Source organism: Ochotona princeps, chromosome 6 (genome assembly GCF_030435755.1).
Source record: "Ochotona princeps isolate mOchPri1 chromosome 6, mOchPri1.hap1, whole genome shotgun sequence".
Classification (NCBI taxonomy): Eukaryota; Metazoa; Chordata; class Mammalia; order Lagomorpha; family Ochotonidae; genus Ochotona; species Ochotona princeps.
In genome coordinates, this window is record NC_080837.1 from 73,932,749 (window position 1) to 73,957,944 (window position 25,196).

A 25,196-nucleotide genomic window follows, 5' to 3' on the forward strand; every position below is an offset into this window, starting at 1 on the left:
TCAATGCAGTGATGTTTTATTCATTGCTGTGGATGTGCTAATTATTGAAGTGTTTATGCTTTCTACTGCACTCTGTATTTACCTTTTGAAATAAACTTACATGGATACATTATATGGGAGACCTGGAAGAAGCTCCTGGCTCCTGGCTTTGGATTGGTTCAGCCCTGGGCGTTGTGGTCACTTGGGGAGTGAGTCATCGGATAGAAGATCTTCCTCTCTGTCTCCTCTCTGTATATCTGACTTTCCAATAAAAAAATAAAATAAATCTTTAATAAATAAATAAATATATCTTTTAAAATAAATGAAAAAATAATAATGCATTGATGCTTCAATGCAGTAATTCTACTTCTAGGAATTTATCTGATATGTAGTCTCACCCATGTGTAGAAGAATATATGAACAAGGATACTAGTTTCAGCACTTTTTTTTTAAGATTTATTTTATCTTTATTGGAAAGTGAGATTCACAGACACAGAAGGAAAGACAGAAAGATCCTCCATCCGCTGGTTCACTCCCCAGGCAGCTGCAATGCCAGAAGCTGAGCCAGTTAGGAGCCAGGAGCCTCCTCTGGGTCTGCCACACAGGTGCAGGGTCCTAAGGCTTTGGGCCATCCTCGATTGCCTACCCAGGCCACAAGCAGGGAGCTGGATGGAAAGCAGACCGGGACACAAACCAGCACCCACATGGGATCCTGGTGTATGCAAGGCGAGGATTTAGGCACTAGACACTGGGCCTTTCAGCACCATTTTCAGTAAAAAAAATTACAGTTATTATGGAACTAGCTAAATAAAATGGTGGTACGCAGAACCCGAGGAAGCCTTGAAAAGAATAAGGAAGAAAATAATATCTGTGGAAGGGCACCTGCTCCCATTGGCTGCTTCGGGAAGGGGGAGTTCCACTCTGAGAGCTGCCGCGGTGTTCTCATTGCCGTCCTTTGCTGTGCTGGACACCATATTGAGTGTCCTGCCCACTCCAACACTGGATTCAAATTCTGTAAGTCTCTGATACTAAACCAGTCACTAAAATAACGTTATGATCCACACCTTTTACTTAAAGAAACTGACACAGGGATCACATGTTTTGCCCATGTTCCACTCATTAAGATTTTAAGTGATTTTTGTTGCAAATCGTATTAAAGAGAATGTCCGATCCTGTAAACTCTCCTTGACACACCAAGTGTTGAGAACAGTGTGGAAGACCTACTGGAACTCTATCTTGTTAGTGAGAATGCAAAATAAGGGATTCACTCTGGAAAATTAAACAGTTTCTCAAGAAGTTAAATGTAGGGCCGTTCCACCACTATGTAGTGCTTGCAGAGAAATGAAAGCCTACACCAACAGCTTAGATCATCATAGCCACAAGTGGAACTAACCCAAAGGTCCGACAGCAGGTGAATGGATAAACTGTCACATGTTCAAGTTCGTGGAAGGGAACACAAAGGAATCCAGCTTCACCATGAAAAAGAACAAGCTGAGGACATTTGGAGCAGAATAGATGAAGCTATAACAGATTAGAAAATACGCATTGTACAGCTGGAAGGCAAACCAGTGGTCCCCTGGGAGTGTTGTGAGGCGTGTGTGCAGAGGCAGATATTAGAGGGACCCAAGACAACAGGAGTGGTAGACGCATCTGTTCCTTATGGTGGTGGTAGTGATGGTTTTCTGGGTGTATACATGTGTGAAAATGAATAAGCATTTACATTCAGTGCCTACAGTTTGAACATGTTAAAAACCTTCCAAAACAAAACAACCATAGGAACGCAAAGCTAAGATTACTGTGGTTAGCTACCATTTTGTTAGTCTCTGAAAGTAGGTTGTCTAGAACTTGAGTTAATAAGGTTGGCAATTTTTCTTTTTACCTAGTGGACACAATGAGAAATGTCGCCTTTTTGTCTGCTAGATGTGTCAGGAACTTTTTTGTACTTCAGTCACCTGAGAAGAAATCTTCCTGCTAACATATTACATAGTATATTAATTGGGGGGATCACATATAAATAGAAATTCTAGTTTCCATAATTCACCAAACCTAACTTGTGTGTTCCTTCTCCTTTATAATCAGAATGTATCAAATACCTACTTTAAAAAAATCAAGTACCTTGTTGAAACATTAATGAAACTGAGTAGACAATGTTGCCTTGGGGACTACCATTGTGCAGTGTGTTAAGCATTGGCCTCCTCTGTGGGTGCTGGTTTGAGTGGTGCTCCAGTACCGTCCAGCTCCCTGCTGAAGCAATGCAGCACAGTACTTTATGTCTGTCCAGTAGGGGTTAAGAATGCGTTTAGCTGGGACAGTCATAGATGTGAAGAACTGTGGTGGGTGTTTGCTTCAGGGACGAAGGGCCCACAACCCAGGGCAGTGTTCCTCGGTTGACTGCTGACGCCAGCTTCCTGCCGCTGCCCGTGCAAGGGAGCAGTGATGGTTCAAGTTGCTGGGCTCCTGCATTGTGTTCCTGGCTTCAGCCCCAGCCTCGCTTGGCTGCTGGGGGCATTTCGGGAGTGAGCCAGCAGATGGCAACTCTCTTCCTGCCCCCTAAAAAACTATTTTAAAGGAATAAACTATGTGAAAAATCAAAACATTAACAAAAAGAAAAACAAAACTTTTTTAAGGGAATACAGAGCTAAACAGCACTTTTTTTAAAGACTTATTTTTATTGCAAAGTCAGAAATACAGAGAGGAGGAGAGCCAGAGAGGAAGATCTTTTGTCTGATGATTCATTCCCCAAGTGAGCACAATGGCCAGTGCTGCGCTGATCTGAAGCCAGGAGCCAGGAGCGCTTCCGGCTGGGTCTCCCACGCGGGTGCAGGGTCCCAGGCTTTGGGCCGTCCTCGACTGAAAGATTGTAGAGGAAAGAAAGCTTCTGACTGATTTTCCAAAGCCAGCGGTACTGCCCAAACCAAAAAAAGGCGCTGTAACAAAATTAAAAAACAACCAAACAAAAAAAGAAAACCAATATCCTTTAGGAACATATCTGCACTAATTCTAAACAAAATTTGAACTAACATAATCCAGCACATCAAAAAGACAGTACAGTGCCCGGCACTATAGCCTAGCGGCTAAAGTCCTTGCCTTGTACGTGCCACCGGGATTCCATATGGGCACCCGGTTCTAATCCCAGCAGTTCCACTTCCCATCCAGCTCCCTGCTTGTGGCCTGGGAAAGCAGTCGAGGATGACCCAAAGCCTTGGGACCCTGCACCTGTGAGAGACCCAGAAGAAGCTCCTGGATCCTGGCTTCAGATCAGCTCAGCTCCAGTCACTGCGGCCACTTGGGGAGTGAATCATTGGATGAAAGATCTTCCTCTTTGTCTCTCCTCTCTGTATATCTGCCTTTCCAATAAAAATAAAATTCTAAAAAAAAAGATAGTACTACATGAGCCAAGTGGAATTTTCTCCTGAAACAATAGAATTGGCTTATTATTTTCAAAAAGAACATCAAGGGCTGGTTCTGTGACGTAGCTGGAAAGCCATCAGTTCAAGTCCCAGCTCTGCATTCCCCATGTAGCTCCTTTCTAATGCACCTGGAAAAGTAGTAGAGTATGTCCCAGGTCCTGAGGCTTCTGCACTGATGTGGGAGACCTGGAGGAAGCTCCTGGCTCCTGGCTTCAGATTGGCTCAGCTCTGGTGCTCATGGCCATTTGAAGAGCAAATGGATGAGGATTTCTCTGTTTTTCATTTTCGTTGTAAATCTGCCTTTCAAATAAACATAAATGCACCTTTAAAAAGCCACGTAAGAAAGCTGTTGGTAATGGGAAAGAAGCATGAAGAACCGTCTGTGCTTCCCTTCCCATCTTGTTGTGAATCCAAAGCCGCTGTAAACAATAGTGTGTCAAAGTCCCTGGGCATAACCAGGCATTAGACAAATGCAAAGTAAGTGTGCTCCACATACCTGTTAGAACACAAGGAAAAAGTGGATTACCCCCTGCACGGACCTGGTACACAGGGACTGGAAGGCTCGTACACCTTCGGTGGCAGTGCAACATGGCATTGTCATTTTAGGGGGGAAAATGGCCTTTTTTGTTGTGAAGGTTTACTTATCTGAAAGTGAAAGTAAGCAAGGTCGTTTATATTGCCCTGGTTGGCTTCCCAGTGCCTGCAACCGTCAGTTCTGGGCCAGGACAAAACCAAGAACCCCAAGCTGGTTTACTCCATGGGTGGCAGGGAGCCAAGATCTGGGGCCAAACATCAGCAGAAAGCTGGTTCAGATGTGGAGTTGTAGGGACTCGAACCCGTAGTTAGACATGAGATGCCAGTGTGGCAAGCAACAGCTTAACTCATTGCACTTGCTTGTTAAAAACATGCTAGGGCAGGTGCTGTGGCTCAAGATGCTAATCCTCTACCACCAAGAGCCAGCATCCTATATGGGCACCACTTCATGTCCCGGCTGCGCTACCTCCTATCTGACTCACTTCTTGTGGCCTGGGAAAGCAGTCGACCCTGTGCCCATGTGGGGGACCCTGAAGAGGCTCCTGACTCCTGGCTTCCTATCAGCTCAGCTCTGGCCGTTGCAGCCATTTGGAAAGTGAACCAGCGGATAGGACATCTTTGTCTCTCCTTCTCTCTGTAAATCTGCCTTTCCAATAAAAACAAATGAATCTTAAAAACAAAACAAAAAAACCACTCATGCCCACTGGGCAAACCTGTGTCTTCGCAGACCTCGCGGCCGCCACCTACCCTACTGCTAGCCCGCGCCCAACGCTCGGCTCGCGGGACGCTGGAGGCCTGATGTCCTGCGTCCGCTCCCGGCTGGGCCTCCTGGCTGCCCTGGCGGCCTTGGGCGCCGTGGCCTTCCTGGGCTACTGTGTTTACTTCGACAGGAAGCGGCGCGGCGACCCCGGGTTCAAGCGTCGCCTGCGGGACAGTGAGTGCGACGGCCTGCGGGCCGCCGGGCGGGATGGGCGACCGGGGACGTGCGCCCGGGGCCCTGGGCGGCCTGGGCTGCAGCCCTCCTGCCGGTGCGTTGTGTTTGCAGAGAGAAGAGCCGAACAGCAGAGGGCGGAGGCGCGGGGCGCACAGGTGAAGAGCTTTAGACACGCCCGGGTGGCTTCCCAGCGGTGCGGGCGCAGGCCGGTCTCCGGACGGACATGCCTGTCCTCGGCCAGCGTGCCAGTTCTCACTCTAGCTTTTACAGTTAGCTCATAGGAGCAGACGCCCTGCGAACACCTAGCGCCGCACGGTGGCGGTGACACCCACACTGCCCAGAAATGGGTGCACCTGCATTTTCTGCCAGAATGGTATTTGAGTCGTCGTTTTAGAACAGTTGTAACGCATCCTGGCACCCGACCCCGGTTTAACTGAGGCAACATCTACTGCAGAGCAATTCCTGGTTTCTAACCTGAAAGTTGAGGAGGAATTCAGTCCTAATTCGGGTAGGCAGTGCCAACCTGGAAGCGTCCTAGGCGAGTAGGAGTAAGGCCATCAGGGCGGCTCCGAAGACCAGCAAATGTAACAAGAATTGAAGACAAAAAGCCAGGTCATGTTTGCAGGTTTGAACTGTTAAGGTGGGTGCTCAGTTTATCTGTTGTCATTACCCGCTGCGTGGCTCAGAATCCGCAGTCCAATTTGTGCAGAACTAGGCGGACAAAAAGCTGCAGGCAAGGTTTGGAATCCCTTCACGTTAGGGAGTGAGTGAGCCGGGGCCCTCGTGCTAGCCACCATTTCTTGTTACATATGTTGGAATTCACAGTTGAGCACCACTTCTGCTCTGGCTATTGTACTAGTGTCCTAATTTATCTCCCTGTCCCAGTTCTTACTCTATATCCAATTCCTTCCCAACTGCAGCTCTGAATAGGAGAGGGCTTTTAAATAAACTTAATGGAAGATGCATGTTAGAAAAAATTATGCATGAAATACCTATATATAGGCTTACATATATTTGCACTAAAAAACACCTTTCTATTCCATTGTCCACTCTGTGGCTTAAGGACCAGCCTTTGACAATAAAGCCTTCCATGGATGCCTTCTACATTAGCTCCCTCATTTTGCTAAGGATTGGGAATGATGTGTATATATGAACCTCCTACTCCATAACTGGCCTTGGATAACTGCTCATTGTTGCTGTTGCCACAGTCCACCTTACTGTGGTCCAGATAAATGATTTACATCACGTGGAATGCGCCCTACGTTTGGGCTTTGCCGGTCCTTTGTTTGTGGAACGTTCACCGTGCCTCTCCACATCTCACATGCTGCTTGTCCCAGGAGCTGTCCTTCCAGCTTCTGCCAGATGTGTTTGTGTTCTGAGGACCTGCTGACGTACTGTGGCTGAGCCTTGGGGCCAAGCACAGCGGTCACCGTCTGCGCCTCGGTCCAGCTCTTCTGTCCCTAGCTAATGCCGAGACCGAAGTGACCCTGTGCTGGCTCTGAATTCTCCGCTCATCTGTTGACAGGCGTTTGAAAGATAGAACTGTTAGCCACTCGCCTGTCCCCAAGCTCATCCCATTTTGAAAAGAAAATTCTTGGCAGAAAAGCAACACAAAGACTCTCCCTAAAAGACCGGAACTGAAGTGACTACTAGTGGAGTTGTTAGTTTGGCTAGTTTGGGCTTCTCCCAGGCCTAGGCGCACTACCGGTAAAGAGCCCATCTTGTGGCCATGGTCATCTTCATGAACTGGGCAAAGCTTCCTCCCTGCATTTACCAGCTGCCCTCCTACGTCCTCGTGCGTGCGGGGGACAGAAGCCAACATTGCTTCTTTGCAGGCACAGGATAGTAACCGGATGACCAGGCAGGCAGAGAAACCGCTGCAACCACATGACAGGCACTGCTAATATCCCAGGCAGGAGAAGAGCCTGGCTGGCTTTGTTACACTAAACATAGCAGGACTTCTCCTTTGCATCCTTAGTGAGCCCGGCCAAGTGCCTATGAATGAGAGCTACTACAAACATCTCAACCTACTTTGAGTGGACCATACATTTTTTTAAAAAAGATTTTTCTTATTTTTATTAGAAAGTCAGCTATACAGAGAAGAGGAGAGACAGGAAGATCTTCAGTCCAATAATTCACTCCCCAAGTGGCTGCAACAGCTGCAGCTGAGCTAGTCCGAAACCAGGAACCAGGAGCTTCTTCCTGGTCTTCCACGTGGGTGCAGGGTCCCAAGACTTTGGGCTGTCCTCGACTGCTTTCCCAGGCCACAGCAAGGAACTAGATAGGAAGTAGGGCTGCAGAGATTAGAACCGGCACCCATATGGGATCCTGGTGCACGCAAGGTGAGGAGTTTAGCCTCTAGCCTACAGTGCCGGGCCCAACCATACATTTTTTTAAAGTCATTCGTTCATTCTAAAACTGTAACTCCATTTTAGAAAATTATCTTAAATATTGATAAAGAACAATGATATCTGTCATATTTTGGATTTAGAGACCAGGTTCAAGATGTGCTTTTTAAATGAAAATAATTTTACTCAGTAATCATATACAAACGTTCATTACTCATTGTTAAATATTTTATGAATCTTTAGTTATGGGATCCAGCAAGGAATGCAAAATTGCAGGAAGTTTTCTTGCGTGAGATCCAGATGGGAGAACTTTGGCTATCTAGAGGTAAGTTTCTAGATGTTCTTTAGTAAGTTACTGTCATGTATGTTCATGAAATATTTGTTGATAAGAATTCATGGCTGCAGGTGTCAACCAGCGTGCTTCAGTTAAAGAGAAACTTTTCTAGCATTTTCCCTCATCACTGTCTCCCTCTAGTGTCTGAGAGATAGCGTGCATGTCTGTGTGGTGTGTGGTGTTAGAAGAAGGCAGATGGGGCGACTAAGGGGAAAACCTCACTACTGCCAAGTAGAATTGCAATACATGTTCCAAATGAGTGTTGAGAATCAAAACCTTGAAAGTCTTAACTGCTTTTAAAATGTCTTCCTGCTTTCTTAGGATTGTTATTTTTTTTTTTAATCTTCTTAGGATATTTTTAAAAGCCTTAAAAGAAAAAAAAATTCCTTATTTGAAAGAGTTATGGAGAGAGGGGGAAGAGGGTGGCCCATTGGCTGGCTCGCTGCCCAGATGTCCGAAGGCGGTGTTGGCTTAGGACAAGCCTGAAGCTTCATTCGGATCTCCATCTAGGTGGTAGAGCTATTTTTCACTGCTTTTCCTATGCTGTTAGCAGACAACTGGATTGGGAAGTGGAGCAATTGGGAACATTCCAGCTCAATGTGGGATGCCAGCAGCACAGGAGGCAGCTTTATGCTATGCCACAATGCCAGCTCTCCTGTGGATATTCTTAATTACTTTTGATCACATAATCATTATGAATGTCCATTATGTCCTACATTTAATATGAGGCCTGGAGGGGGCTATTTTAGTACAATGGCCATGAAGTGGACTTGGATTTGTTATTTCGGATGGATTTGATAATTTTCCACAATGTTGTGAATTAAAATGATGGTAATTAATTACAGTATTGTATGAATACTGTATACAGCAACCATATAACCATAATGTCCTTATTCTGGTACTAACACCCTGAAAAGGAATTTAGAGGCTGTATGTGTGGGATAACTCATTTTAACGGGTAAATACACATTACACCCGTAAGCACACATAATGTTGCCGATTTCCCCGCCTATCACACACAGTGCTGTTTCGCCCTCCTTCTGATGCACGTTTTCAGGATACGTTTCGATCCGTAAGTGGCTGGTATCCTCCCAGATTTCAAAAAACAAAGAGGAAGCCAATATCGCAGACAACTGCTAGCAGAGCCACGACTTTGCGCTTACTCGGCAGCTTACAATCATGAGAGTCTTAAGAAGTGAAAAACAGTTGCATTCATTTAAGGTCTTTGTACTTTCAATCACAACTGGAAGTTTGGGTACTTCGTTGCATTCTGATTTTTGTTTTTAGGTGAAGTATTTTTTGAATGGACTAAAAATACTTAGTAAATATTAACGAGAAGACTATTAGAATGTGATACAAGCAGGAACAAGTTGTCACAACCCAGTGAAACTTGAAATTGACTTCATCTGCACAGTTCACTTCTGAGGTCCTCTAGCAATTTTGTATTTATAATTTTATATTCTTTTATGAAACCTTCAAATCATATTATGTGAGGGGTCTCATAAAATATGAATTTATATTTAGATAAGAACGTTTCCTGGATAAAGAGATAGATTAAGACAAGCAAAACTTTTTTAACGTAAAATTTTATTGAATTGGACTAGGATGAATATGAGGAAGTAAATTTTAAATTGTAAATCAGGGCCTGGTGCGGTAGCCTAGTGCCTAAATCCTCACCTTGCACGCGCTGGCATCCCTGTGTGGGAGACCGGGAAGAAGCTCTTAGCTGTGGATTGGCTCGCTTTGGCTGTTGAGGCTGCTGGAGGAGTTAACCAGCAAGGAGGATCTTTCTCTCTGCATCTCCTTCTCTCTGTGATCTGACTTTCCAATAAAAATTAAAAATCTTAAAAAATTTTTTTCTGATTTATAAATCAAGTTATTCCTACTTAACATTAGGAACAATCATGTACCGTTATATTTAGAAGAGGATAAATTACAAACATTAAGATTAGAACAAAAATTATAAAGTTTGGACCCTTTATTTTCTAAAAGGGATAATATTTTTCTATGAACCCTTTAGTAGGTTTTAAGATTTATTATTCCGGGCCCAGTGTGGTAGCCTAGCAGCTAAGGTCCTCACCTTGCACATGCCAGGATCCCATACGGGCACTGGTTCTAATATCAGCAGTCCTGTTTCCCATGCAGCTCCCTGCTTGTGGCCTGGGACAGCAGTGGAGGACAGTCCAAGGCCTTGGGACCCTGCACCCGTGTGGGAGACCTGGAAGAGGCTCCTGGCTCCTGGCTTCAGATTGGGTTCACTCCAGCCATTGCGGCTGCTTGGGGAGTGAATCATCAGACAGAATATCTGTCTCTCCTCCTCTCTGTACATGACTTTTCAATAAGAATAAGTAAATTTTAAAACAAAAAAGAAAACAGTTTTAAAAAGATTTATTCCTATTCAAAAGGCAGACTTTACAGAGGACAAAGAGAAGGTCCTCTGTCCACTGACTCAGTCCCCAAACAGCCACGACGACCAGACCTGAACTGATCTGAAGCCAGGAACCTCATCTGGGCCTCCCGCCTGGGTGCAAGGGCCCAAGGACTTGAGCCATCTTCTGCTGCTTTCCCAGGCCACAAGCAGAGGATTAGCCTGGTGAGCCACTTCACAAGCCCTCCCAAGCTGATTGACTTTCTAAGGGCTATATATACTTCCAGACTTTATGATGCAGTCCTCAATGCTGGCTGCTTTTTTCTTTTCTGAAAGATTTATTTGAAGTCTTGATTTACAGAGAAGGGGAGACAGATATTCCATACTGGTTCACTCCCTAGATGGCCACAGTGCCTTGGGCTGCGCCAGGAGCCTCATCTGGATCTCCCACATGGGTGACAGGGACTAAGCACTTGGGCCTTACTCAGGCCAGTAGCAGGCAGCTGAATGGGAAATGGAACAGCTTGTGCATGAATGAACTGGTATCCACATTGGAAGCCAGCGGTGCAGGCGGTGGCTGCCTGTATTGAAATCTCCAGCGGTAGGACTCAGTAAGATTTTTAAAGTCTCCCTAGGTTTCTGAGATACAAATCCAACCCTTGAGATCTGTGTTGTACTTTTCTGTCATCTCAACCCGCCCCACTCTCCTCCACCATGACTTCTGTTAGTACTTTGCTGTAGGTAGAATGTAGTTCTGTACCCACCTCAACTATGGTCCTGTAGTTATAGGTTCATAGGGCCAATTTTGACTGAAATTTGAGAAGTTGGTGTGAATGTGTCGACTGACTTAACTGACCAAATTGAATGTATCTGATTGTTGGCACTGCCAGTCCTGGCAGCTGGCATTTTTTTCTCCCTTTAAAAAGTTCAGTCTAATCAAAAGTATTTTGACTTACTGTATTACCTAAGTCTGTCAAGATTGCTACAGTAAGTAGGTCAGAATTCACCTCCCGTGTTAATGCATGACGCAAGACACTCAAGCTTAAAGATCCCACAGTGTAGCATTCCAGATCCTGTTCCTGAAGCTTATCTTCCATTTCACTGATCTTGATGACTCCCAAAAGTGAAAGGAAGGAAGTGAAACCAAGTCATTGCATTTTATAACTTAAGACAGTAATTTCCATTGTTACTGTATAGTCAGCCATCCTAAAACTTATATAAAAGCTCTACTTAGAAATCAAAGTTCATTATGATCATTTTCCTGTGGGCACGTAATTCATGCTACACTAAATTTGTTCAAACTCTTTGATAAAGGAACTTATTTTCAGGAAAGATTTATTTTTATTTGATAGGCAGATTTATAGAGACAATGAAAGATCTTCCGTGTGCTGGCTCACTTACTACACGGTCTCAGCGGCCAGAGCTGAGCCGATCTGAAGACAGGAGCTTCGTCTAGTCTGTTATGCAGGTGTAAGATGTAGGCCCGAGGCTTTTGAGCCACCTTCTACTGCTTTCTCAGGCCACTGGCAGACAGCTGGGTGGGAAGCAGAGCAGCAGGGACATGATCTGGTGCACATTTGTAATGTCAGCATTTGCAAGAGGAGGACTAGCCAACTGAGCTATTGTGCCAGGCCTAGGGGATTTTTAAAAAGTTTAATGCAGCTGGAACATCAAACATTTAATCCATATTTCACAAAGCATACAAACGACTTCAAAAATACTAAAATCACACTAATCATACTGAAATAAAAAGTACAAAGGAACCCCCAGGACCCGTCCCCTGCCAGACTCGGTGCAGAGGAATGTGGCAAGGCGCAGCAGTGCTGAGCAGCACTAACATGCACAGCACTTCCCCAGACACGAGTGATCTTGTTCCTGACGCCACCAGATTCATCCAAACAGTGCTTCTTTAGTGTTATCTTTTTAATGCTTATTGTTTCTTGGTAATTTGCAGTGTGTATTTTAAAGAACTCTAAAATTTTGGTTTAAACCCACCTGTCTGTTTCAGGACAGCACGGAATGGGGGTTGAACATCTCACTAATGCCCTTTTACTGTGTGGCCAACCACGCGAACTCCTCAGGGTTTACAGATACACACTCCCTTCCAAGGTATTTGAGATGTTGCTGCAGAGAATTCCCCTTATTTTCCAGGTAAGTACAGATTTAATTTCCATTGTGAAATTCCCAGTAAATGGAATAGCAATGTGTTTGAACTGCCCAAAATTTTAAGTAAAATCTTTGAAACTTTTGGAGCTCTTCTTGCCTCATAATGAAACAACTATCTTTTCACTTTTCTTTTAATATAATGAGTTGTATATTTGTTAAATACTGCATATACATGCTGCAACATTTCAGCATTAGGGAGACTGATAATTTTACTCCCACTAACATGACCAAGCAAAGCAGTTTGATATCAGATGAAATCCATGTATTAGTCAATTCAGTACGTTTATTATATTTGCATTTATTGATACGCTTAATGTATCAACTAGAATTTCCTACAAATGTTTGAATTCTTCTCAAAATTCATTAGCCACAGATAGTGCCTTCCCTTTGGCTCACTGGTCACGTGTTCTGGCCGAGGCTGAACTGCATGTGTATCACTGGTCAATCCTGCAGTCATTCATGTTGGACCTTGGCCTTCTGAACCACCCTCAACGCCACAGATGCCATCAGAGCACAAACGGCCAGTTCTTAAACCCCTGCCAGCTAGCACAGGGCAGGGTGTGTGCTGAAGACGTGAAACGCAGCTAGACGAGAATGTGTGATGTCTACTCTGACCCAAGAAGTGTACATTGGAATGATCCACAAACGTTTTGTGTATTTACCAGCAATTTGAGGCAGACATGAATGCTCAGGAGTAATTGGAGGATGGTCGTGCGTGAGAAACGTTCAGCGTACCCACGGTCCAGTCAGAATGCTATGGTATTCTAGAGTATAAACAACTGCTCAGTGATATTTCCATTTATTTTACTTTTGTAATAAACTTTTTCATATCTTTTACATGATTGAACACATATTTTGCTTGAAAATTAACAGTCACAATCGAATAAATGATGGTTTATTTTTCTAATCAAGTGACCAAACTGCTGCATTATAAGGCCTCAACAAAATGTGGCATCCTATCATTTTTATTCAAGAGTAAAACCTTCTATTTCAGTTACTTCTGATGAACAGCAATTTTTGTTTCTCCAGTGGTCTCCTTTGTTGGTCAGCCATGACAGATGGTTTCTCATGGTACCTACTGCTTTCAGGGGCTCTTGGCAGAGGAATCCTCATTTTCAGGGCAACCCCTGGTTGGCAATCTCTCACCCAAAGTCCACCCGTCAGGACTTGTCTATCGGGGCTGGCTGAGCAGGCCTGCTTTGGCTGCCAGTGCTTCATTCTGCTGGATATGATATTCCTGAAATCTCATGGATATTCTCTGTGTCATTTTTAAATATTTCTGTAAACAATGTTCTGAACAGGTAGTCTAAAAATGAGAAGGAAAAATTCAAGAGACAATAGAAAAATGTAAGTTTTTACAAATTCATGTACTCTAAAAGAACAGCCAGGGGTGTTTTGCTTTTCTTTGTATATATCTGAGAGTTAAGTAGTATTAACTGGTTGCAACTGACTGTCACTTTCATTTGTTGACATCTTTACTGACAGAAAAGAATTAATATATACTAAATGCACTAGTTTCCCAGGCATTAAGGACAATGGGAAGTTCCTGCCTTCAAAAACCTTCTGGACTAGACTCTCAAGCCTGTGTCAATACAAACTGAAATCTGACCCTCCTATCCCTTTATTTACAGTTAAAATAGAATCATATGTATATATATATAAAATCACAGTAGTGAGTTCCTGTTAATAAAAAACTCCATTCTCAACATTTTTAACTTCTCAACCTTCTACTTTTTAGCAGTTTTACACTTATTATCTCTCCTAAACTTTGTTAGTTATTTACCAGTACTTACTAATTATTGGTTATGTTAGGTTTTTGGCATGAATGTTTATCAACATCTCTCTACGGAGGAATTTTAAATAATTTTGATTAAATCATGACCGTTCAGGTAGGAACACTGAAAGCTAAGATTTGCAATTTTCCAAAGTGAACCCAGGTTTTCTGGGCTTTCTCAATTTTCTCTCACTAGGGCAGCATGACCCAAGGTGACTTATTTAGAATGTTTGCTAGCGAGCAGTAACCCGGCAGCCCCAGGCATCTTCCCCAGAAATGTTACCTTGGTACAAAGTGACTGTCAAGTGTGGCCTGGTTAAAGCCCAAGCCCGTGGGAGCTTGGTTCTTTGGGCTCTACCAAGCAGCCACATTTCTGTAACTAGTGGGATACACGAACTAGTTAAGGGACTGTTGTTCAGGCCAGTCAGAGTTTGCAGTGAGCAGCACTTCCGTACCTCTTCAGGCTTTACGTCTCTAGTTGTGAAATCTTTAACGCAGTCCATAAAACAGGTTTCTGTAAGTTTATTGTAGGTTCCAAGAAATTCCTTAAACTACAAGCAGATCAGAAAAGTCTTTTTGATATTTGGCTTTTAAAACAAAAAATTTTTGAAACTTTAAATATTGATAAAATATCTGATGACATTCTTTTGCTAACTTGAAAAGGTATATATCATCCACAGATACAGCTTTTAACTGAATATTTATTTTCCCGATTACTAGTCAGATGAATAACATATATGCTTCATATCACTTAACGTCCACTAGAGTACAAAAGTTTACTTTGCAAGCTCACCAACCGACATGGTTAGCAGTGAAAGCCTTTCCCTGTATTAGAATACCTTACCTGCTTTATTTGATCAGATTCTGGTATTTGTCCAGCCATACTCTTTTCGTATGTGTATCAGTCACCTGATTAAAAAAAAAGTTTGTCGACTTGTAAATGTTTATAGCTAAAGAGTGAGATAATCATTATTCATATTTATACATTATACTTTATGGAATTAGAGGGCATCCAAATTTTTTTTTAAAGATTTATTTATTTTTATTGGAAAAGCAGATATATAGAGAGGAGGAGAAACAGAGAGGAAGATCTTCCGTCCGATGGTTCACTCCCCAAGTGAGCCGCAACGGCCGGAGCTGAGCCAATCCGAAGCTAGGAGCCAGGAGCTCTTCCAGGTCTCCCACGTGGGTGCAGTGTCCCAAGGCTTTGGGCCGTCCTCATCTGCTGTCCCAGGCCACAAGCAGGGAGCTGGATGGGAAGTGGAGCTGCCGGGATTAGAACCGGCACCCATATGGGATCCCGGCGTGTTAAAGGCAAGGACTTTAACCACTGCGCTATTGTGCCGGGCCCGAGGGCATCCAAATCTTACAGATCATTAATGATAACAGAACCTTATCCTTTAGAATTAATTTCCTAATTCTTTTTTTTTTTTTTTTTTATAAACATTTTTTTTTTTTTTTTTTTTTTTTTTATTACAAAGTCAGATATACTGAGAGGAGGAGAGATAGAGAGGAAGTGGAGCTGCCGGGATTAGAACCAGCGGCCATATGGGATCAAGGCAAGGACCTTAGCCACTAGGCCACGCTGCCAAGCCCAATTTCCTAATTCTAAGGAGGAGATTTAAAGGCCTTGTACCTAAACTTCTAGTTTCAAGAAATTTTACTCTACCATCTTGCAACGACATTTGTTAAAGCTCCAGGCCTTGTAAAGTTATAAAAGAAAGCAAACAATTTCTAGTATCTCCTAAACTCACTTCAGTTAATTTGATTGTTACTAATGATCTTTTTTCATTTTTTTTTTTTTTTTTTTTAAAAGATTTATTCATTTTATTACAGCCAGATATACACAGAGGAGGAGAGACAGAGAGGAAGATCTTCCGTCCGATGATTCACTCCCCAAGTGAGCCGCAACGGCCGGTGCTGCGCCGATCCGATGCCGGGAACCTGGAACCTCTGCCGGGTCTCCCACACGGGTGCAGTGTCCCAAAGCATTGGGCCGTCCTCAACTGCTTTCCCATGCCACAAGCAGGGAGCTGGATGGGAAGTGGAGCTGCCGGGATTAGAACCGGCGCCCATATGGGATCCCGGGGCTTTCAAGGCAAGGACTTTAGGCGCTAGACCACGCCACCGGGCCCATCTTTTTTCATTTTAATGACCTAAGAAGTGCAAAGGTTCTACTGTTAACACCATCAATTACCAATGAACAACCCATATGGAAGATAGCTACAGATCCCAAAAAACTCTAAAGTTATGGCAGTTATATATAGCGTACAATTCCAGTAGGACAATCAGAAATTCCTCAGATACTTATGATCTATCGAACCTGGGTTGACAGAAGAGGGAAGACAAGAAAAAATATCTTTGTGGATTACTGAAGTTTGCACATATGCTAAACGTAAGACAGGTGTACATGTGTGCCAGCCCATCACTGTTTACACTATCCTAGATAGAATATCTTATGAGAAATAATGTTATTTTTAAAAAAGCTGCTTCACATGGAAATTAAACAGAAAGTAAAAGGAAACAGAAATGAAGGGCAGGGTAGGCTAACGTGTTATGGTGTTTCATATTTAGCTTTGAGTTCCCTGATAACACACATGAAAATAAACTGAGTGTGACTTTTTAGTGTCTTTAGATGCTGTGAAAAGCAGGAAATTTCTATGAAGCTTCCAAGGAGCTGAAAATAAGTAGGAAGCTCAATTTTAGCATACAACTGTATGGCACCATCATGGAGTAAGTAGCATCCTTTCTCGAAGAACAAGCATGCAATCCATGGTGATTCCATCCTGTCACTCCCATCAGGCGGACACCCCGCCTGTGTGCATATATCCTGCCCTCCTTTCTGTTTCTTTACATGATTTTATGGTAATTAGATAGTTTTAAAAGGCACTTCCTCTGTTTCGCACAGGAGAGTACCAGCTCTTCCCTCCATGAAGGCTAGTTCTCACTCCGATGGCACAGCCGTAGTGTTGAGTGATGATGAATACAAATGTCATTACCTGTACGTTAGCCAATACTTTGGTTAGTACTCACAGGGTTTCAACTGCCTTTTGTACCACAACTCCCTTATGTACGCCACTGGACTGTAACACGGAACAAACGACCCAGCAAAGATCCCAGTGCACTCCAACATTCACACTAGTGTTCTCCGGACAACGAAGTGACTAAGAATGCTCTTACAACCATTTAGCTTCAGAGCTTTATAAACGGCGTCTTGTTTTGTTTTAGTATGTAAGCTCCCTGTAACCCACTCAATTAACTCACAGTCCCAGTGTTTCAGCTATTGCTGTGACAAGCAGCACTCGCACGTTCCAGTAAGAGACTATCCACTGCAGACCCCTCAGCTCATCCAAGTCAGGGAATACTCACCTCAACCGCTTCACTTCACATTAGAATCTGGAACCTTAGCAGTTACAATTGAAATTAATTAGCAGGTGTTAATTCTATTCATAAGCATTTAAATGCCCAGGGGGCTGTGTGCTGCTTTAGGACCATGGGGACACCAGGCACTGTGTGTCCACAAGGTGGGGCAGACCTGTTTTTCTTTTCCTGGGATGGTCTATGAAACACACGTAAGAAAACAAGGTGGAGAGAAGGGGCTACATGGACACAGGGTCCCAGGACTTGAGAAGCACGTTTTCTAGTGTTTTCTGTCTGCTACAGAACCTGGAGCTGAAGTACCTGGCAAGCTGCCAATGCCAGCGGGGAGCTGGGGAGTCAGAAACTGTCCCCCAAAGCCTGGCAGTGCCAGTCAGAGAACCAGGACAAAAGCAGCCTGCAAGGCACAACATTTTTGACAGGGAAACACACACACAGTGGGCTTCATCCCTGTCCATCAGCTGTTCCACCGTCCATAAATGGTGTGCTCCAACACAGCTCCCAGAGTCTGGCCAGCAGACCCCGCAGGAGCCCATCTCTGCTCCCACACTGAGTGCTGGTGGAAACCGGAGCCACTATACTCCCTTCCCTGTAAGCACTGAAGGAAGCCCCGCTGAAATCCAGATGGCACTGCCCTGTGGCATCTGGAGGCCACGTGAGCAGCAGCGAGGAGCCTCTCCATCCCCCCCAGCCCCTTGGAGGGACCAGGGGCTCACTGTGGAGGGAGAAGTGAGAGGCCGCTCTAGTGTCCCCCCACCCCGACTGCTGATGGAGCACACTCAGGTGGTTTCACTAAATCTCACAAAATGTGCAAAATAGCCAGATTACAACAAACAAACAAAACCCACAAAACACCCTCACAATATGAACTAGGAATATTTCAAACTGAATGACAAAAGGCAATTAACAGGTACTGACTACCCTGGGCCATGAGAGTGATGTAGAAGAGCTAATAGTTGTCTCGGAAAGTAAAGGAAAATGGAGACTGGAGAAATACCAGGTGCTCTTCAGTGGCTGCATGGTTTAATCCAGAGTACTAATCGGCAGTAATAAGGATGGAGTATCAATATATACAACAGCCTGAAAATAATGGTGCATGAAAAAAGCCACTACCAAAAGCCTGCCTACTGCAGTGTGCCATCCAGCTCCCGACAGTGCCTGTACCGCGTTCTCATCTGCCACAGCGGGCACATGCAGAGACTGGCACTGAGGCACGGCAAGCTCAGCTGCTGCTGACCAGGCTGGTGTCCCACACTCGGGTGCTGGGCCCAGTCCCAGCTGCGCCGCCGGCTCCAGCCTTTCCTCAGCAGCCTGGGAAGGAAGCAGAAGACGGGGCATGTGCCTGGGTCCATCCACCCATGTGGGAGACAAGGATGCACTTCCTGGCTCTGGCTTCACCTGGAGCAGCCCTGGTTGCTGCAGCAATTGGAGAAGTGAACCAGAAAAATGGAAGAGCTCTCTTACTCGGGCTTTTTTTGGCAGGAAAAAAGTGCATGATGCAGCATGGCAACTGTTGTTAGCAGAACTCCTACATGGAGATCTTTTGGAATCCCAAGCAATTATTGTTCTGCACAAAGGCCCAGCAATGTGGCTCAACGGCTAAATCCTCACCTTCCTTGTGCCAAGATCCCATATGGGCACTGGTTCACATCCCAGCTGTTCCACTTCCCATCAGCTCCCTGCTTGTGACCTGGGAAAGCAGTCCAAGACGGCCCAAAGCCTTGGGACCCTGCACCCATACAACCACGAGGGATACCAGGAGGAGGCTCCTGGCTCTGGATTGGCTCAGCTCCAGCCAATGTGGAGTAGGTAAGATCTTTCTGTCTCTCCTTCCTCTGTAAATCTGATCTGCCTTTCCAAAAACAAAAACCCAAATAGGACGTGGTACAGTAGCCTAGTGGACAAATCCTTGCCTTGCAAGCACTGGACATGCCATATGGGTGCTGGTTTGTGTCCCAACTGCTGCAATCTCTATTTATTTCTTTTTAAAAGATTTATTTATTTAATATTGGAAAGGTAAATAAACAGAGGAGGAGAGATAAAGAGGAAGATCTGTCCGCCGATTCACTCCCCAAGTGGACACAATGGCTGGAGCTGAGCTGATTTGAAGTCCGGAGGAGCCTCTTCCGGGTCTCCCACGTGGGTACAGAGTCCCAGGGCTTTGGGTCGTCCTCAACCTGCTTCCCAGGCCACTAGCAGGGAGCTGGATGGGAACCGGCGCCCATATGGGATCCTGGGGTATGCAAGGCAAGACTTTAGCCACTAGGCTGCTGTGTTGGTCTCCGACTGCTTCATTTTCCATCCAGGTCCCTGCCTGTGGCCTGGGAAAGCAGTGGAGGTTGGCCCAAAGCCTTGGGACCCTGCACACATGTCGGAGACCCAGAAGTAGCTCCTGGCTTTGGACTGTTGCAACTACTTGGGTAGTGAACCAATAGATGGAAGATCTTTCTTTCTGTAAATCTGCCTTTCCAATAAAAATAAACAAATCTTAGGGCCCAACACAGTAGCCTACTGACTGAAGTCCTTGCCTTGCACACGCCGGGATCCCTTATGGGCACTGGTTCACATCCCGGCTGTTCCACTTCCCATCCAGCTCCCTGCTTGTGGCCTGGGAAAGCAGTCGAGGACAGCCCAAAGCCTTGGGACCCTGCACCCGCGTGGGAGACCCGGAGGAACTCCTGGCTCCTGGCTTCGGATTGGCTCAGCTCTGGCTGTTGTGGCATTTGGGGGAGTGGATCTTCAGACAGAAGATCTTCCTCTCTGTCTTCCCTACTCTCTGTATATTGACTTTCTAATAAAAATAAGTAACTAAACAAATCTTAAAACAAACAAAAACCCTTGAAGGAGCCAGGCTAGCAGTCTTCCCCGAGGCCCGCGGGCCCTTCACTAGATCGTGGACCAGCACAACCTACTCCCTCAACTTTAGGACATCCAGCAAACCAAACTTCCTACATTTCACCCTAAAAATGCACGCACACCTGACTTTCTTATTACACCTTGGGAATTTACATAGTGCTAATCATAATGCCAAAATCTGGTTGTCTTTTTTTGTTTTTATTTTTCTATTTCTTTACGTTAAAATGATGGCTTTTACTGACTTTTTCAACCTAGGGTAACTAGAGGTCAGAGGCAGAAAGTTACACTATTGTTCAGGTTGTCTAAGGGTCAGAGGCTGGTCCCCTGCGCTGGCCTCCTCCCGCCTCCCCTCCGAGGAGTTCATGATGACTGATGAAGGCCGCCTCTGGGGTAGATGAGCAGCACCCAGAGTGGTGTTGACCGGGATTGCCTTTCCTTAAATGAGCTCCATCCGGGTCACCAGCAGGTCATTAGCTAGTAGCTAACTTAGAAGCAGAACAGCAGGGCATGGAATGGTACCCATACAGCTTGCTAACACTGCAGGTAGTGTCTGTACCCACTATACCAGAATGCTGGTATTGTCTTCTAATATAAATTCCTTAAAACTGTATTATGGGAACTAGCACGATGGCTTAACTGGCTAACCCTGTGCCTGCACAGAGCAGCATTCCATATTGGTGCCGTTCATGTCCTGGCTGCTCCACTTGCCATCCAACTCCCCACTTACGGCCTAGGAAAGTAACTGAGGATGGCCCAGGCCTTGGGACTGTGCGCCCATGTGGGAGAAGCAGCAGCAGCAGCTCTCGGCTCCTGGCTTCGGACTGGCTCAGCTCAGGCCACTGTGGCCCTTGTGGCCATTTGGGCAGTGAGCCAAAAGATGGAACATGTTTCTGTCTCCTCATCTCTCTGCAAATCTGCGTTTCCAATAAAAATAAATCTTTAATAACAAAGAAAAAATAAAGTTTATTGTATTGTTCGAGTAATATGTCCTTTATTGGGAGTTTAGAAAAGGAGATTAATAATTGTTCTACTCAAATACCAGTGCTGTGATATGTTTCGTGTTCTCTACAATAATCTCATTATATATTTCTACAAATACCATTCAGTACTACACTTGAACACAAGAACTAATATCAATTTTCTAAGTCTGCCTAAATCTGCACAGCTACTTTCTCTAGTCATCAACATTCAGAATGTGCACTACATCCAGCGTTGTCAGAAAACACTGCAGATGACAGAGGACAAATGATTTCTACATTTCCTGGCTCGTTTGAGGTTGTCTATAGCGCCATTCTTGTGTAATGAATTAATCCTAAATTTAGTTGACAAAAATCCAACAGGCACGCAAACACCTATTGGAGAGAAAAGTGGTTGTACAACGTGGCTTTCCTTGGTTTGATCCCAGTTTCCAGATACTACAGCAAACATGTGCTAGTGTAGAGGCAAATACCCAATCAGAACTACCCTCTGGTGAAGTCTGAAACACGGGGACTGATGGGATAGGAAAATCCTACCACACCCGGTTTAGCAACACCAAGGGATTTCTGGGCCAAACAAGTGTTGTAGAACCAGAGAGCTTAATACTAAAGGGAGGGGCCTGGTGCAATAGCCTAGTGGTTAAAGTGCTTGCCCTTGCACCCTGTGGGAAAACCTTGCAAACCTGTGGGATCCCATATGTGCACCGATTTGTGTCCTGGCTGCTCTGGCTCCTATCCAGCTCCCTGCTTGAGGCCTGGGAAAGTGGTAGAGGACGGCCCAAGGCCTGGGACTGTGCATCCACATGGGAGACGGGGAAGCAGCTCCTGGCTTAGCCCTGGCCGTTGTGGCCACTCGGGGAGTGACCCAGCGGACGGAAGATCTTTATACATCTCCTCCTCTCTGTATATCTGCCTTTCCAATGAAGAAAAAATAAATCTTAAAAGTAGTCAAGGGAGATCTTATCATAAGGCTCCGACCTTTTTTGATGCATGAGTTTCTTCTCTGTTCTGGAAAAGCGGTTGTCCGACCTTGACTTGAATGTCTCCGGAGAGCTCTGATTTTACATCTGAAAGTCAGGGGAGTAAAATGACATGATGGGGGTGCATTCTTTACACAAAAACTTAACTTCTGTTGCCAAAATCATGAAAAGCTTTCCTTTCTAGTAATTGAAACTAATTCCCTCTATTGTGAAGTTATAATTTAGCACTTTTTTTTTTACATGTCATGCTATCCTTGCCTTTTCCATGTGAGAAGTACATATTACACTTACAGCTCTTCTGCTACTCCAGGAAAGCAGGCTCAGAAATACAACTAAACATGCTTTCCTGACTTTACTCAGTAAGTGGGACAGCTAGGGCTTACCTTCCGGATCCGTTTTCATTACGTCACTATCTGGGATCGTGACGACTACCATCCCCTTACGTAATGCATGGCATGTCTCATCCTTTTTCCGCTAACTCCAAAAAACATTTTTTTTCTTTTGGTGTGCTACAGTTATATCTTCTTCATTTTAACTACATTTCCCTTCTTCAGTACACTTGGTTCCTTCCCTAAATCACTTTTCTTGTCAGACTGAAAATTCAGTTACTAGAAGAGCAAACTAGATTAGGTTCCTGAAAACAATGAATTCCAGACTGGCACTGTGGCGCACGGAGCGAAGCTGCTGCATGTGTCAGCAGCAGCCCATGCCGGCCACCGTGAGTCAGTGCAGCTCCCTGCTAACGTGCCTGGAAAAACATCGCAAGATGGCCCACGTGTGGACCTTTGCAGCCATGTGGGAGACCTGAACAGGGTCCCAAGCTGCTGGCTCCCTCCTGGCCCAGTCCTCACCACTCCGACCACTCGGGGAGTGAACCAGTGGGTACAAGAGTCTATCTTTTCCTCTGTTCACTGCAGTTCTTTCAAATAAATACATAAATAAGTCAATCTTAAAAAAAGAAAATTCAGGCAAACATCATTACATCAGGAAAACCCACAGACATTTTCCAGTGACTTGCAGATCTGCAGGAATTCTGCAGCCACAGGCTGACTGCTGACTCGGCTCCCCCTCGCTGAGTGTCCTCACGTCCTCGGACATGGCCACTGGGGTTCTCCTGGTCCCTGGGGCACTGGTACTGGCAGCTGGCACTTGTTGCCATGCAAGCAAAGATCATTCAGTGGGTCAAGAAACGACTGAGTGACAGACACACCACACTGAGGATGCGCGGTACCTGTGGGCTCAGCGCACCTCCAAGGCGGGTTAGCACTGACAGATCCGGTAGTCACCACCAGACGGAACTCCCGTCGCTCCCTCTCTTACAGCTCTGATTTTCAAATCAATGAATGATAAAAAAAAAAAAAGGCATAATTGGGGCTTGTACTGTAGTATAGTGGTAATGTCACCGTGCCTGGGAAGGCAGTGGAAGAGAACCCCACTGTGTAGGCCCCTGCGCCCTCGTGGGAGACCTGCAAGCGCTCCTGGCTTCGGCCTGGCCCAGGGTGAACCCGGGCATGGAAAATCCCAGTGTGTGTCTTTCCTGTCTGTAATTCTGCCTTTGAAATAAATATTTTTTTTTTCTTTTTAAAGGTATCTCCTGAAGAATTTAGGATTAAAGCTCCTGGAGGCTCCAAATATTGCCAAGAGTTGGGCAGATAAAGTGTACGTGTATGTAGAAAGAATGGAAAAGAAAAAGCAAATATAGTCTTAAAAACTGTTAACACAAAGGTGAAAAGAATAAACCTGTTGTGAGCCAGCGTTTTGATTCCCGGGCCGCCAGGGTCATTGGCCTAAAGTCTGAATGAGTCCAGCCCGCTGTGGGACCTGAGATCCTAAGGGCAGACAAGGTCTCTGCTTTTCCATCTAAGCCTCATCCCCAAGGTTGCTCGCAGCTCCGACAACATCGCCCTCCTAACAATGCTCATAGACAGAGCCCAAAGAGTCCCGCCACGGCGGAGAAAATACTGCGAGAGCTAAAAAAGGATGAGTCCAAGCCGTCAAGGTTGGGCCCTTGAGGTCCCTTTGCACGTTTTTAAGCTTACATTCGCTTCCACTTGAAGGACTCAGGAGCCGCCTTCCCGAAAACGAGGAGAGGGACGGGGTGTCGGGGTGGGTCCTCTCCCCGCCCGACAGCTCGAGTCTCCTGCGTGCTATCCTCAAACAAGCCCTGGCCTCCCGCAGCCCGCTCGGTCCGAGGGAGAAGGCTCGCGGGGAGCCAGCCGCAGCCCCGGGACGCGCGGCCCGGCCCAAGCCCCGCACGGGAGCCCCCCGCACAGCCCCGCACCTCGCCGGGCCGCAGCCCGCAGCCCTCCCGCAGCCCGCGAACCCCCGACTCCGAGGACAGAGAAAGCGAGACCATACTCGAGCTCCGACGGTTGCGGCCGACGCCGGGAACAGGACGGGGGCCGAGGGTCGGGGTCACGACGGGCGCCGCGGCCGCGGGAGAGCCGAGAACACGTGGGGGCGGGAGGCCAAGCAGCCCTTCGACCCGGAGGCGCCGATTCGTGCCACCGCGGGGGTTCAATCCAAACAAAAAAGCCAGTACCGTCGTCGGATCCTAAAATCCCCTGAACACTAACGCTGTGATTGTTCACACGCTCCCCCGCGTCCCTGAAGGCCTCTGCGAGGGAGACCGGAATCGGTCGACACGCGTTGCAAGCCTGAATTTACTCTAGCCCTTGTCCCTAACGGTCTGCAGGAGCCACAGCATAAACAGTCCCCGGGAAACACAAGGCGGTCGGCCAGTTAGAGCGGAGACGCTTCAGGTCTTTAACGAGTCGCTTGGGTTTTATCGACCTTCGAAATCCTGTGCGGACGATGTACTAGTGTGAACAAAACAGCCACAACAACAACAGCAACAACAAAAAACCCGAAAAGTAAAAGCTTCTCAGCCCGTCCAGACCTTTCCAATCGGGAGTTGGTTTCCACCCGGAGAGCGAGGGAGCGCACCAGAGAGTTTTGGTTGGAGTGTTTTGTTGGCGCGCATGCGTGCCACGCCTCCGAGGGGTGGGGTGACCGGCCGTGGGTGGGCAGCCCGGGCTCTCCTCAGGAGTGACCAGGGGGCTCTCTTCGGGGGTGACCGGGCAGTGGGTGGGCACCCGGGGGCAGCTCGGGCTCTCCTCAGGGGTGACCAGGCAGTAGGTGGGCAGCCCGGGCTCTCC

General features: G+C 45.9%; 2 protein-coding genes across 4 annotated transcripts; one reads left to right on the forward strand and one right to left on the reverse strand.

Moving 5' to 3' along the window:
- Window positions 1–4,668: 4,668 nt before the first annotated feature.
- On the forward strand, window positions 4,669–23,793 carry TOMM20L (translocase of outer mitochondrial membrane 20 like). 3 transcript variants are annotated; one of them, XM_058666499.1, is made up of 5 exons: window positions 4,669–4,857; window positions 4,969–5,012; window positions 7,449–7,530; window positions 11,916–12,058; window positions 12,527–12,809. In XM_058666499.1, exons 1-5 carry the CDS (start codon window positions 4,722–4,724, stop codon window positions 12,659–12,661), a joined length of 540 nt encoding a protein of 179 aa, XP_058522482.1. In that variant the 5' UTR covers window positions 4,669–4,721; the 3' UTR covers window positions 12,662–12,809. The 3 variants fall into 3 exon arrangements, with proteins under 3 accessions (XP_058522482.1, XP_012785932.2, XP_004597679.3); XM_012930478.2 differs by lacking the exon at window positions 12,527–12,809 and adding an exon at window positions 23,626–23,793 and having other exon boundaries at window positions 4,670–4,857; XM_004597622.3 differs by having other exon boundaries at window positions 4,670–4,857; window positions 12,739–12,875.
- TIMM9 (translocase of inner mitochondrial membrane 9) lies at window positions 12,955–22,114 on the reverse strand. Its single transcript, XM_004597614.3, has 4 exons — window positions 22,037–22,114; window positions 14,692–14,756; window positions 14,303–14,398; window positions 12,955–13,379 (listed from the first exon to the last, which is right to left on the reverse strand). Exons 2-4 carry the CDS (start codon window positions 14,728–14,730, stop codon window positions 13,245–13,247), a joined length of 270 nt encoding a protein of 89 aa, XP_004597671.1. The 5' UTR covers window positions 14,731–14,756; window positions 22,037–22,114; the 3' UTR covers window positions 12,955–13,244.
- Window positions 23,794–25,196: the final 1,403 nt, after the last annotated feature.

Bases quoted from the DNA above. Each gene is read 5' to 3' on its own strand.
- TOMM20L (XM_058666499.1), top strand. From the start codon at position 4,722: ATGTCCTGCGTCCGCTCCCGGCTGGGCCTCCTGGCTGCCCTGGCGGCC. The intron at 7,531-11,915 runs GTAAGTTTCTAG...TGTCTGTTTCAG, and splicing joins AGAACTTTGGCTATCTAGAG to GACAGCACGGAATGGGGGTT. The intron at 12,059-12,526 runs GTAAGTACAGAT...TCAATCCTGCAG, and splicing joins GAATTCCCCTTATTTTCCAG to TCATTCATGTTGGACCTTGG.
- TIMM9 (XM_004597614.3), bottom strand. From the start codon at position 14,730: ATGGCTGGACAAATACCAGAATCTGATCAAATAAAGCAG. The intron at 14,399-14,691 runs GTAAGGTATTCT...ATCTGCTTGTAG, and splicing joins AATCTGATCAAATAAAGCAG to TTTAAGGAATTTCTTGGAAC. The intron at 13,380-14,302 runs GTACGGAAGTGC...TCTCATTTTTAG, and splicing joins GAGACGTAAAGCCTGAAGAG to ACTACCTGTTCAGAACATTG.